The sequence below is a fragment of the Toxorhynchites rutilus genome, chromosome 3 (assembly GCF_029784135.1).
Source record: "Toxorhynchites rutilus septentrionalis strain SRP chromosome 3, ASM2978413v1, whole genome shotgun sequence".
Classification (NCBI taxonomy): Eukaryota; Metazoa; Arthropoda; class Insecta; order Diptera; family Culicidae; genus Toxorhynchites; species Toxorhynchites rutilus.
Genome location: NC_073746.1, coordinates 204,219,878 through 204,234,044, shown reverse-complemented (window position 1 = coordinate 204,234,044; position 14,167 = coordinate 204,219,878). Strand labels below are relative to the sequence as shown.

The following is a 14,167-nucleotide window of genomic DNA, read 5'->3' as shown; positions in this document are numbered from 1 at the left end:
TGCGATCTAATATGAATATATTCATGAATTGTCAACGCACCTAATACGACTTTTGCCATACTCATATACGATTTATTACAGACATAGAAAAAAAAACAAATGGCGCAAAATATTTTCGAAAAATGTTTGTTATAGTCTCACGAATCGCCATTTTTATATATGAGTATTTATGTTTGTAGATATAATAATTATTTAATTGACTTATGTTGGGAGTAGAATATGAATGTTTAAAATGGCACAGATTGGTGTTTGGTGAAAACTGCTCCGTTGTGGGTTCGAACTCCGGTCGTCTGGATTATCATGCACCAGCTATCTCGCGCGACTATCTGAAATATAATTCAACAGCGGTTAAAACTCATACATATGATTCGATATGATATAACCTAATACATTTTATGCAGTAGGATCAGTCATTCCTGGTTGCCGATTTTATTATTTAACTATGTTGCAAAGATAAGAGGATCTTTGATTTCCCTATCATAGACACCAAATATATAATATCATTGAACTGGAATAATGAAAAATAAATGACTATCATTTAAACTATCTCAATTTTAGATTATTTTTATTACAATTTTCACTGTACAATTTGTTTTCTCAATCATATCCAACTAAGTTCTGATTACTATTATAATAAATATAATAAATCAATCTGGCAACCTTGCAAAGCGGTGCGATGCAATGTGTCAAATTCGATGTCGTATATATCAAAGACTGGCGTTCAATGGCGTAGTTCACTTCGTTTTGCTGCATATTTCATTAGAAGGAATGTTCACCGTTGTTACTTTGATCGAACATCAGCAATTTCGAGTGCTGACAGTTCCGACGTCCTGGATTAAAGATGGACTATTAATGTGGCCAACGAAACTGCCGAATAACAAAATTAATAAAATGAGACGATAGGGTACAGAGTATCATGGATCTGTTAAATCAATACCAATAATAATAAACCGCAAGTTCCGTAATTTTAAGTCGGCTGAAGTGGAGGCCGATATAATTTTAAAAAGTGAATCGCTTAAGAAAAACAGCAACAATGAACGTTCCGAATATCCGGAAAGAGAGAAAAAGTATAACACGATTTGCCAAGGTAAAATAATCTCTAATTAGAATTTCTAGTTCTGTAAATGTTTTCATTTCAGATATTATAAATTCTCGTGGCCCAAAATCGTGCCTTCTGCAGCATAATATTTACTCCTCGTCTCAAGAACCATTATCCACAATTAACCATGAAGAAATTGCCTCGGATTTACCAGGTAACCACACGAAATATCAAATATTTACATCCTTTGTAACCTTATTTTTTTGTTATCATTCTAGGAACATCTAAAATGACGGAAGCGTCGCAACAGATAACATCATTTTTCAATAACGAATCGTTTTGCAAATCATTCCTAACACCACCCTCCTCAAAATCTTTCCAACAAAATGATTCCAGTGAGTAAAAATATTCATCATTGTATAACACATTTTAACATTCCGTACCTTAATATACCTGTAATTTAAGATGATTCAAGTAATTTAACGAAATTGGAACATGTAATAGACGGATTTGAGAAAAAACAAAGAACAATTATCTTCTGTAGAAGCAGCTGTTACAAAATGTTTCGAACAAAATTTTGCACGCTTGGCATCTTTATTGGAGATTAATAAGAAGACTGAACAAACTAAGCCTAATATAAAAATAGGCTTGGAAAAATGGAACTTGGTAACAAACGAAGAAGAACTTATAGAGTTGAACGATAAACTAGATGATTATGAGCTCCGTACAAATTATGTATGTACCTTTTAATATAAATAATTCCCTTTCTATTATAAGACATTTTCTAATATTTTCAGCTTGAATATTTCTCAAAAGTTGTTTTGCCAAACTCCTATGCAGGTAAAGGAGACGACGCATGCTATATCATCGTTGATTGCCTTTTTTCACGTGAATTTTGGAATTGTTTTACGTGGACCGGAATAAATCGCGGGCAAAAGAAATCCAGTCGAGGATTCCGTCAATTTGGAAATGTTACAAAACTATTATTGGATATTGTTCAAATTGGAGATCCTCTGTACACGTTTCAAAAATTATAAGTTTTCTGTAAAACGCGATTGTTCCGCTACACGAAAGCACGATCTTCAAATAAACAACTTCGAAGGTCAGCTTGTCGTCGTAGAAAAAACACAACAGAGAAGGTTAACTGTAAAAGTTATAACACTTCAGATGAACGAATCCACGGAAACTCTGCTATCGAAGATGAACAAACAGAGAATGATGAATTCATAGATGAACATTACGAAACCATATCATTACTGAATGAAGATATGTATGAAGCTGTGAACAATGAAATATTTGTGCCAACAAACAATGGAGAAAATTCGAACGAAGAAGAATATTTGGATGAAAACTATGACTTATGCTACTGACCTCAACGTTCGGTTCGGTACGGCATACTCGTTGGAATAGTATAAAAAAGGCCATATTAACAAAAATCGTTTTGTTATGGATAAATTATAATTTATTGTTTAATGATCTCTAATAATTATAAGATTTATTCTAATGTATGTAAAAGAGGAATAAATACAGTGTCATCTTCATCAGCTATTGTAAGTAATTTACACATGATCAGGCCTACATCATAGTATCTAACGTCTGACATATTCTCTGTGTGTATCTTAGCGACATATATATCTAGAAAAGAAGATTTCATTGGGTTTTGCAAAAAATCACGTTTTAGTTTCAAACATTTGCCTTTGATTAACCAAGATGATTTGTTCTTTTCAGCTCCAACTACACTAATAATGTTTGAATCGTTAGTCATAAACCAGTTATCTTTGAAATCAGTACTGAGAATGAATGTAGAAAATATTATTTTACATTTGCTTTCACAGTGTTCTACTGAAATGACTTGATTTTTTTTAGTTTTATTCGAATTCATAGTAATAGATACGTCATGTTTCATTGATTCTGATAGTCGATTTGCCACTTGGATAAGAGAATTTACTCCGGGGTGTACTAATTTTTTCAAAAAGTGTAAAGAATTTTCGAAAGGATAAGCTGATAATGTTGATAACATTCCAAATTTTTCCACTTCATCAACGATATGGCATAAGTTATGCATATTACTTGTTATATATTGAATACCGTACAGCAATTTGAAATTATTTATGAAGTCGATGAATAATTCACTGGCGACAGGTAGAAAATGCTTGTATCTTGTGGCAGAACATATACGGGTTGCACAAAATAATGTCGAAAAGTGATTATAGGTAAATACTTGGTAAATACTCTTGGTAAATACTTTTTTAATAGAACTATGCCAACGTAGTTTTAAAAATATCTATATTCAAGACCTTTCCAAAGAGAAATAAATTCTAAAGAACGCATACGACGATGCAATTCTGATGGGAACGTTATGCTACACAAGAACTTCGAGATCTCATTTTTTTCAAATGTACTCCATTTTAGTTTACTAGTTAGAGATCCCGTGCGCCATCCATTGAGAAGCCTACGCATCACCCCCAATTCTAACAGATGTAAAGAATCGGCTACAATGACATCTTCTATTATATCAATTGGTAGTTTTGCAAGAGGAGTATCAAGAACTTGATGACATTGATATTTTTTTTCGCGAAACATCTCGTCCATTGGTTTAGGAGCATTGAGATCTGGATAAATCATTGTGCGGGATGTATGACAGTATTGTCCCTCTGTAGTACATTTAATACAACCAAATTTACCGTTAAAATTCACAACCCCTTTGATGAATGATCTTGCTGGGGTATCACATATAAAACAACGGATCTTAACTGTTAAAATGTGACCATTTACTACTAATCCTGATTTCAATATTGGCAATATTTCATCCACGAAGGGTGAAAGATATTCAAACACACATTTCGGTTTACCAATTCCATGAAAAATACCAATTACCACAGGAGGAATATCTGGCTGTTCATATATGTTGCATACAATAGGCCAGAAGTTACGCATTGAATTTCTGAACAGTGGTAAACCATCTATGTTGATATTAAGCGATATTGTCATAGGCATAGTAAGATTATTGAAAGAACGTTTAAGGCATAATTCCAATCCTTGATGCCAATATTGTCCATTCCCTTACATATTGAGTATGGTTACACTTTTTGGTATCTGCATCAGAGTCCTTGGATCACGTGGCATATTCAATTCCAGGTTCGTTTTCAAAATAGTAATCAGTGATTTCAGTGCAGTTTGAGATATCCGATATTCAGAAGTCCATTTTTGTAAATCCATAAAAAATCTATGGTTTCCTGTAATAGATTGAAATTGAACACGTTTTATGAAATCATTAAAAATTAAAATTAAATTACCATCATCAATTAAGTCATTGAATTGCTCCATTCCTGGAATCAAATTAAAATCCAAATTGTTTTGTTTTGTGGATTCGTTCAACATTCCATTTTCATCTGTTAATTGATTATGAGTTTCGCTCATATTTGTTTCGATCCGTTTAGCTTCTCTCCAGCGATTGCGATGTTTTGTGAGTAATCGACTATAAGAGCCACTTTTTTTAAATGTAATTATTTTGTTCTTCCGCATGTGATCAGACATTGCTGTTATGAAATGAAACTTGTCAATATTAAAGCATTTCATTGACATTTCAATGAGATGTAATATGTTTTTATTAGGATCTAATATGATTTACTGTTTCATGATTTTCTTCAGCATGCAACACGATTTACTGCAGTACTGAATCGATTTAAACTATACGCTTATACGACACACAAACTGCATCAGCGTGATATCCCAGCAAACATTAAATCGTATAATTTTGCACTTGCTAAGTCTTACAAGAAATCAGAATAAATCATAATCGCATATAATATCAATCAAAGTATGTATCGTGTATATTTGAAATCGCACAAAATGTAAAAACTCGATTTTATATATCATTATCAAAATAAGTCGCATTTCGGTATAATAAACATCAGTTTTATGATGTACATTGTCGTAAAATAGATTTAATCTGCATCATATGCGTATATCACGCTGATGCAGTTTGTGTGTCGTATAAGCGTATAGTTTAAATCGATTCAGTACTGCAGTAAATCGTGTTGCATGCTGAAGAAAATCATGAAACAGTAAATCATATTAGATCCTAATAAAAACATATTACATCTCATTGAAATGTCAATGAAATGCTTTAATATTGACAAGTTTCATTTCATAACAGCAATGTCTGATCACATGCGGAAGAACAAAATAATTACATTTAAAAAAAGTGGCTCTTATAGTCGATTACTCACAAAACATCGCAATCGCTGGAGAGAAGCTAAACGGATCGAAACAAATATGAGCGAAACTCATAATCAATTAACAGATGAAAATGGAATGTTGAACGAATCCACAAAACAAAACAATTTGGATTTTAATTTGATTCCAGGAATGGAGCAATTCAATGACTTAATTGATGATGGTAATTTAATTTTAATTTTTAATGATTTCATAAAACGTGTTCAATTTCAATCTATTACAGGAAACCATAGATTTTTTATGGATTTACAAAAATGGACTTCTGAATATCGGATATCTCAAACTGCACTGAAATCACTGATTACTATTTTGAAAACGAACCTGGAATTGAATATGCCACGTGATCCAAGGACTCTGATGCAGATACCAAAAAGTGTAACCATACTCAATATGAAAGGGAATGGACAATATTGGCATCAAGGATTGGAATTATGCCTTAAACGTTCTTTCAATAATCTTACTATGCCTATGACAATATCGCTTAATATCAACATAGATGGTTTACCACTGTTCAGAAATTCAATGCGTAACTTCTGGCCTATTGTATGCAACATATATGAACAGCCAGATATTCCTCCTGTGGTAATTGGTATTTTTCATGGAATTGGTAAACCGAAATGTGTGTTTGAATATCTTTCACCCTTCGTGGATGAAATATTGCCAATATTGAAATCAGGATTAGTAGTAAATGGTCACATTTTAACAGTTAAGATCCGTTGTTTTATATGTGATACCCCAGCAAGATCATTCATTAAAGGGGTTGTGAATTTTAACGGTAAATTTGGTTGTATTAAATGTACTACAGAGGGACAATACTGTCATACATCCCGCACAATGATTTATCCAGATCTCAATGCTCCTAAACCAATGGACGAGATGTTTCGCGAAAAAAAATATCAATGTCATCAAGTTCTTGATACTCCTCTTGCAAAACTACCAATTGATATAATAGAAGATGTCATTGTAGCCGATTCTTTACATCTGTTAGAATTGGGGGTGATGCGTAGGCTTCTCAATGGATGGCGCACGGGATCTCTAACTAGTAAACTAAAATGGAGTACATTTGAAAAAAATGAGATCTCGAAGTTCTTGTGTAGCATAACGTTCCCATCAGAATTGCATCGTCGTATGCGTTCTTTAGAATTTATTTCTCTTTGGAAAGGTCTTGAATATAGATATTTTTAAAACTACGTTGGCATAGTTCTATTAAAAAAGTATTTACCAAGAGTATTTACCAAGTATTTACCTATAATCACTTTTCGACATTATTTTGTGCAACCCGTATATGTTCTGCCACAAGATACAAGCATTTTCTACCTGTCGCCAGTGAATTATTCATCGACTTCATAAATAATTTCAAATTGCTGTACGGTATTCAATATATAACAAGTAATATGCATAACTTATGCCATATCGTTGATGAAGTGGAAAAATTTGGAATGTTATCAACATTATCAGCTTATCCTTTCGAAAATTCTTTACACTTTTTGAAAAAATTAGTACACCCCGGAGTAAATTCTCTTATCCAAGTGGCAAATCGACTATCAGAATCAATGAAACATGACGTATCTATTACTATGAATTCGAATAAAACTAAAAAAAATCAAGTCATTTCAGTAGAACACTGTGAAAGCAAATGTAAAATAATATTTTCTACATTCATTCTCAGTACTGATTTCAAAGATAACTGGTTTATGACTAACGATTCAAACATTATTAGTGTAGTTGGAGCTGAAAAGAACAAATCATCTTGGTTAATCAAAGGCAAATGTTTGAAACTAAAACGTGATTTTTTGCAAAACCCAATGAAATCTTCTTTTCTAGATATATATGTCGCTAAGATACACACAGAGAATATGTCAGACGTTAGATACTATGATGTAGGCCTGATCATGTGTAAATTACTTACAATAGCTGTTGAAGATGACACTGTATTTATTCCTCTTTTACATACATTAGAATAAATCTTATAATTATTAGAGATCATTAAACAATAAATTATAATTTATCCATAACAAAACGATTTTTGTTAATATGGCCTTTTTTATACTATTCCAACGAGTATGCCGTACCGAACCGAACGTTGAGGTCAGTAGCATAAGTCATAGTTTTCATCCAAATATTCTTCTTCGTTCGAATTTTCTCCATTGTTTGTTGGCACAAATATTTCATTGTTCACAGCTTCATACATATCTTCATTCAGTAATGATATGGTTTCGTAATGTTCATCTATGAATTCATCATTCTCTGTTTGTTCATCTTCGATAGCAGAGTTTCCGTGGATTCGTTCATCTGAAGTGTTATAACTTTTACAGTTAACCTTCTCTGTTGTGTTTTTTCTACGACGACAAGCTGACCTTCGAAGTTGTTTATTTGAAGATCGTGCTTTCGTGTAGCGGAACAATCGCGTTTTACAGAAAACTTATAATTTTTGAAACGTGTACAGAGGATCTCCAATTTGAACAATATCCAATAATAGTTTTGTAACATTTCCAAATTGACGGAATCCTCGACTGGATTTCTTTTGCCCGCGATTTATTCTGGTCCACGTAAAACAATTCCAAAATTCACGTGAAAAAAGGCAATCAACGATGATATAGCATGCGTCGTCTCCTTTACCTGCATAGGAGTTTGGCAAAACAACTTTTGAGAAATATTCAAGCTGAAAATATTAGAAAATGTCTTATAATAGAAAGGGAATTATTTATATTAAAAGGTACATACATAATTTGTACGGAGCTCATAATCATCTAGTTTATCGTTCAACTCTATAAGTTCTTCTTCGTTTGTTACCAAGTTCCATTTTTCCAAGCCTATTTTTATATTAGGCTTAGTTTGTTCAGTCTTCTTATTAATCTCCATTAAAGATGCCAAGCGTGCAAAATTTTGTTCGAAACATTTTGTAACAGCTGCTTCTACAGAAGATAATTGTTCTTTGTTTTTTCTCAAATCCGTCTATTACATGTTCCAATTTCGTTAAATCACTTGAATCATCTTAAATTACAGGTATATTAAGGTACGGAATGTTAAAATGTGTTATACAATGATGAATATTTCTACTCACTGGAATCATTTTGTTGGAAAGATTTTGAGGAGGGTGGTGTTAGGAATGATTTGCAAAACGATTCGTTATTGAAAAATGATGTTATCTGTTGCGACGCTTCCGTCATTTTAGATGTTCCTAGAATGATAACAAAAAAATAAGGTTACAAAGGATGTAAATATTTGATATTTCGTGTGGTTACCTGGTAAATCCGAGGCAATTTCTTCATGGTTAATTGTGGATAATGGTTCTTGAGACGAGGAGTAAATATTATGCTGCAGAAATCGTGCCCTGAAATGGGCCACGAGAATTTATAATATCTGAAATGAAAACATTTACAGAACTAGAAATTCTAATTAGAGATTATTTTACCTTGGCAAATCGTGTTATACTTTTTCTCTCTTTCCGGATATTCGGAACGTTCATTGTTGCTGTTTTTCTTAAGCGATTCACTTTTTAAAATTATATCGGCCTCCACTTCAGCCGACTTAAAATTACGGAACTTGCGGTTTATTATTATTGGTATTGATTTAACAGATCCATGATACTCTGTACCCTCTCGTCTCATTTTATTAATTTTGTTATTCGGCAGTTTCGTTGGCCACATTAATAGTCCATCTTTAATCCAGGACGTCGGAACTGTCAGCACTCGAAATTGCTGATGTTCGATCAAAGTAACAACGGTGAACATTCCTTCTAATGAAATATGCAGCAAAACGAAGTGAACTACGCCATTGAACGCCAGTCTTTGATATATACGACATCGAATTTGACACATTGCATCGCACCGCTTTGCAAGGTTGCCAGATTGATTTATTATATTTATTATAATAGTAATCAGAACTTAGTTGGATATGATTGAGAAAACAAATTGTACAGTGAAAATTGTAATAAAAATAATCTAAAATTGAGATAGTTTAATTGATAGTCATTTTTTTTCATTATTCCAGTTCAATGATATTATATATTCGGTGTCTATGATAGGGAAATCAAAGATCCTCTTATCTTTGCAACATAGTTAAATAATAAAATCGGCAACCAGGAATGACTGATCCTACTGCATAAAATGTATTAGGTTATATCATATCGAATCATATGTATGAGTTTTAACCGCTGTTGAATTATATTTCAGATAGCCGCGCGAGATAGCTGGTGGATGATAATCCAGACGACCGGAGTTCGAACCCACAACGGAGCAGTTTTCACCAAACACCAATCTGTGCCATTTTAAACATTCATATTCCACTCCCAACATAAGTCAATTAAATAATTATTATATCTACAAACATAAATACTCATATATAAAAATGGCGATTCGTGAGAATATAACAAACATTTTTCGAAAATATTTTGCGCCATTTGTTTTTTTTTTCTATGTCTGTAATAAATCGTATATGAGTATGGCAAAAGTCGTATTAGGTGCGTTGACAATTCATGAATATATTCATATTAGATCGCATTGCATTTCAACATAATCGCTATCATGGCCAGTCAAAGTTGCATATTCATCCAAACTAATTCGGTATGCATTTGCCATGTATGTATATGGCCTCCACTTTTGCATGCATATGCCAGTTAGGCGCATTATATGCCAACCAAATTTTAGGGCATATGATGTTATATATACGCTTGTTATGCGATTTAATGTTTGCTGGGATACGCATATGATGCAGATTAAATCTATTTTACGACAATGTACATCATAAAACTGATGTTTATTATACCGAAATGCGACTTATTTTGATAATGATATATAAAATCGAGTTTTTACATTTTGTGCGATTTCAAATATACACGATACATACTTTGATTGATATTATATGCGATTATGATTTATTCTGATTTCTTGTAAGACTTAGCAAGTGCAAAATTATACGATTTAATGTTTGCTGGGAAGTCCCCAACTATCAATAAGCTCAGAACAACTGACAAATTCACATACTCATCAGATCCTGGCAAACAAATTATGAAAAAATCTGTTTGTGTTTTATTATTATTTTGGATATTATTTTAGAAAGCATTGAACTGTATTTCCTAAACTCTTTTTTGAAAGGTTTAATGGCCCTGATAAGCGCCGTGTTTTATGGAATGGTTCCAATTTAGAAAACTTTGTACTCGTGGTTTTGAAAAAAAACATTTCGAACGCCCTCGATGCCGCCTTGTTCTGGATTTGCCACCAAAGCAGTTTGTATAAAGAACAAACTTTTTTCTTCTGCTACCAGCTGCCGTTTTGCGATTGCGTTTGCCACTCGCCGCTCGCTGCAACTGCCTGTTGTCTTGATGTCCACCGAACCGAATGTGTTCTGTTCCGAATGCGGGTTTTCTTATCGTCGCGAGCAGCTTTGCCAGCTAACTCGATCACTTCGGCGGCCGAAACTATATAACGCCGACTAGGTGGACTGGTGCACTGGTACTAACGCGCTTGGCCTAGCTACCCTTGCGGGGAACTCGAGACCGTGGATTATCATCCACCAGCTATCTCGCGCGGCTATCTGAAATTTAATTCAACAGCGGTTAAAACTTTCGAGTGCATCAGTATTTCATTGACATTTCAATATGACGGTTTACTTTACGGTTGGAATGGAATCATCATATTGAAATGTCAATGAAATACTGATGCACTCGAATGTTTTAACCGCTGTTGAATTAAATTTCAGATAGCCGCGCGAGATAACTGGTAGATGATAATCCAGACGACCGTGTCTCGGACACAACCCTCCTGTGACTTTTTTCGAGATGACACCAGAGCTCGAAGTTTCATGCAATTTCAAGACATTTGGCATCAATTTGTCTTCGAAAACCCCGATTTCCCTTGATTTTGATTCTTTCGATTCGAGTGATTTTTCGATTTTCAAAAAACTCGAACTTTGACCGCTTTGTGCCACTTTCCCTTAAGTCCGATTGAGCTAATATTCATTTATTAATTTGCGATTGCGTTTTATTTACTACGTCTTCAGCTATAATGCTTGTTGTTGTTGTTGGATGGCTCTAACGTTCCCAGTGGAAATTTGGCCTTCTCTACGTAGGTATTATTCTCGTCATTTTTATTGGTAGTACTTAGTTGAGACTTCTATGCCGAATAACAAACCTTGAATGTATTCTGGAGTGGCAAACTCCTGAATACGTGTGACCATAGTGCAAGTCGGAAGAAATTTCTTTGATGAAAAATTCCCCAGCCAGAACGGGAATCGGACACGAACTCCCGGCATTATAATGTGGGACGCAAACCATTAGGATACGGGACCCAGCAAACATTAAATCGTATAATTTTACACGTGCCAAGTCTTACAAGAAATCCGAATAAATCATAATCGCATATAATATCAATCAAAGTATGTATCGTGTATATTTGAAACCGCATAAAATGATAAAACTCGATTTTATATTCCATTATCAAATTAAGTCGCATATCGGTATAATAAACATCAATTTTATGATGTACATTGTCGTAAAATATATTTAATCCGCATCATATGCGTATATTACGCTGATGCAGTTTGTGTGTCGTATAAGCGTATAATTTAAATCGATTCAGTGCTGTAGTAAATCGTGTTGCATGTTGAAGATAAACATGAAACAGTAAATCATATTAGATCCTAATAAAGAACATTTTACATCATATTGAAATGTCAATGAAATACTGATGCACTCGAATGTTTTAACCGCTGTTGAATTAAATTTCAGATAGCCGCGCGAGATAGCTGGTGGATGATAATCCAGACGACCGGAGTTCGAACCCACATCGGAGCAGTTTTCACCAAACATCAATCTGTGCCATTTTAAACATTCATAATCCACTTCCAACACAAGTCAATCAAACAATTATTATTTCTACAAACATAAATACTCATATATAAAAATGGCGATTCGTGAGGCTATAATAAACATTTCACGAAAATATTTTGCGCCATTTATTATTTTCTATGTTTGTAATAAATCGTATATGAGTATGGCAGAAGTCGTATTTGGTGCTTTGACAATTCTCGCGTAACTTTTGAAAAGGTCCAATGTAACATTTTCGTCAACTCGAGAAAAATGAAGTTGAAGACCCGAACATTATTCCGCGAATTGTCTTAAAAGGTATCGATCTTTATCACTACTTTTACCACTAGCAGTCAATAATAACTCTGAAAAACCAATCGTAAAGTTGTTCCGTGATTTGAGCTTAAATTTGAAGCCTCGGAGCGAAAAATGTTACGTTGGACGTTTTGACTGCCCCTGTTTGCACATTGGACATATTACGTTTCACGATAAGAATTTGAAACTAACTACTGAAGAACAATCGAAACATCAGCATTTCATTCTAAAGACAGATTATTATTGTCATCACTCGTTGAATTGCACTGACATAGATAACAACACCTGAAAGAAACAAAAACTCAAAACGACCGAAGTACGACTTCGTGTTGTTTTGATTGCTTTGTTACTTCGGATGTTTCGAGCGTCGGAGGAAAGAGGCGAGTGCTTAAAATCCGAATCTGTACATTGGATATTTTTTGCATCGGCGATTAAAAGATGAAGAAGATAGATACGTGAACGATTGTTTTTGTAATGCATTCAATGATTGAAAACTAATAGCGTGCATCCATTAACTCGATTTGTTTACATTTGTTACATAGGACCTTTTCAAAAGTTACGCGAGAATTCATGAATATATTCATATTAGATCGCAAATCAATTTCAACATAATCGCTATTATAGCCGGTCAAAGTTGCATATTCATCCAAACAAATTCGGTAAGCATTTGCCATGTATGTATATGACCTCCACTTTTGCATGCATATGCCAGTTAGGCGCATTATATGCCAACCAAATTTTAGGGCATATGATGTTATATATACGCTTGTTATGCGATTCAATGTTTGCTGGGGAGCACTATAATGCTATAATGCGGCACAGACTGAAAACTTTTATAATATTTGCCTTATTCTATTTCTAAAACTTTCCCTATCAATAAACAAAATCAGTAATATTTAATAAATTAAAGCTCATTTCAAGAGGATGGTTTTGTCCGAGCACAGCGCGACGTCTAGCGTTCGCGAAGAGCAAACGCTGGCGAGAACGTCTTGCTGGAACAAAAATATTCATTTGATGCAAGAGATCTGGGCAGTCGATTCGGTTGCTAACTAAATCGAACGCAAACATTATCCGCAGGTATTCTCTTCGCTGAGGTAGCGTCTCTAGGCTCATTAGTCCACACCGATGTTGGTATGGAGGTAATCTAACCGGATCACTCCATGGTAATCTACTCAAAGCATACCGAACAAAGCTCCGTTGGACTCTTTCGATCCGAGCAATATAAACTTCCTGATAAGGGGCCAGACTCAAACACTATATTCGAGTACACAGTGAAAAGGACAGCAATATAGTGTCTTCTGCGTATACATAATGGAATTCAGTTGCTTTTCAGCGTATGAAACCGAGAATTGCAAAAGCCTTTGCAGTGTTTGCAGTGATGTGTTCGTTGAATGTTAATTTGCAGTCCATTGTTAGGTCGGTAAGGTCGGTTATTTTTAACGTTATTAATATTTCCGGATTTGTGGATAGGTGTTACCGCCGAAATCTTCCAGGTATCCGGAAAAACCGCTTTCGTTAACGACAATTAGGTGGTCCTAATAGGTGGCGCGAACAACGTCTACTACAGTGAAAGTTGGACACGGAAAGTTTATATTGTACGACGTCAATGAATTCAGCAATTCCTGGGAGTCAGGTGGGAATCAGCATTATAGACGGATTTGAAAAAAAGCAAAGATCTCGACTGAGCCGTCGATATCATCACTGTTCTTTTGATGGAAGGACATTACCGATGGGATCGACTGTGCGTTTTTCCGCTCTTGAAAAATCGT

General features: G+C 34.3%; 1 protein-coding gene and 1 long non-coding RNA gene across 5 annotated transcripts; one reads left to right on the top strand and one right to left on the bottom strand.

Moving 5' to 3' along the window:
• Positions 1-1,483, bottom strand: LOC129778131 (uncharacterized). Its single transcript, XR_008743376.1, has 3 exons — positions 573-1,483; positions 391-508; positions 1-326 (listed from the first exon to the last, which is right to left on the bottom strand). It is a non-coding gene; the product is annotated as an uncharacterized LOC129778131 (long non-coding RNA).
• Positions 682-9,642, top strand: LOC129778130 (uncharacterized). 4 transcript variants are annotated; one of them, XM_055784841.1, is made up of 8 exons: positions 682-1,087; positions 1,140-1,253; positions 1,318-1,434; positions 1,505-1,774; positions 1,837-2,141; positions 2,207-9,208; positions 9,272-9,389; positions 9,454-9,642. In XM_055784841.1, exon 6 carries the CDS (start codon positions 5,153-5,155, stop codon positions 6,461-6,463), a length of 1,311 nt encoding a protein of 436 aa, XP_055640816.1. In that variant the 5' UTR covers positions 682-1,087; positions 1,140-1,253; positions 1,318-1,434; positions 1,505-1,774; positions 1,837-2,141; positions 2,207-5,152; the 3' UTR covers positions 6,464-9,208; positions 9,272-9,389; positions 9,454-9,642. The 4 variants fall into 4 exon arrangements, with proteins under 4 accessions (XP_055640816.1, XP_055640815.1, XP_055640814.1 ...); XM_055784840.1 differs by having other exon boundaries at positions 683-1,087; positions 1,837-9,120; positions 9,306-9,389; XM_055784839.1 differs by having other exon boundaries at positions 683-1,087; positions 1,837-9,120.
• The last annotated feature ends 4,525 nt before the right edge of the window (positions 9,643-14,167 follow it).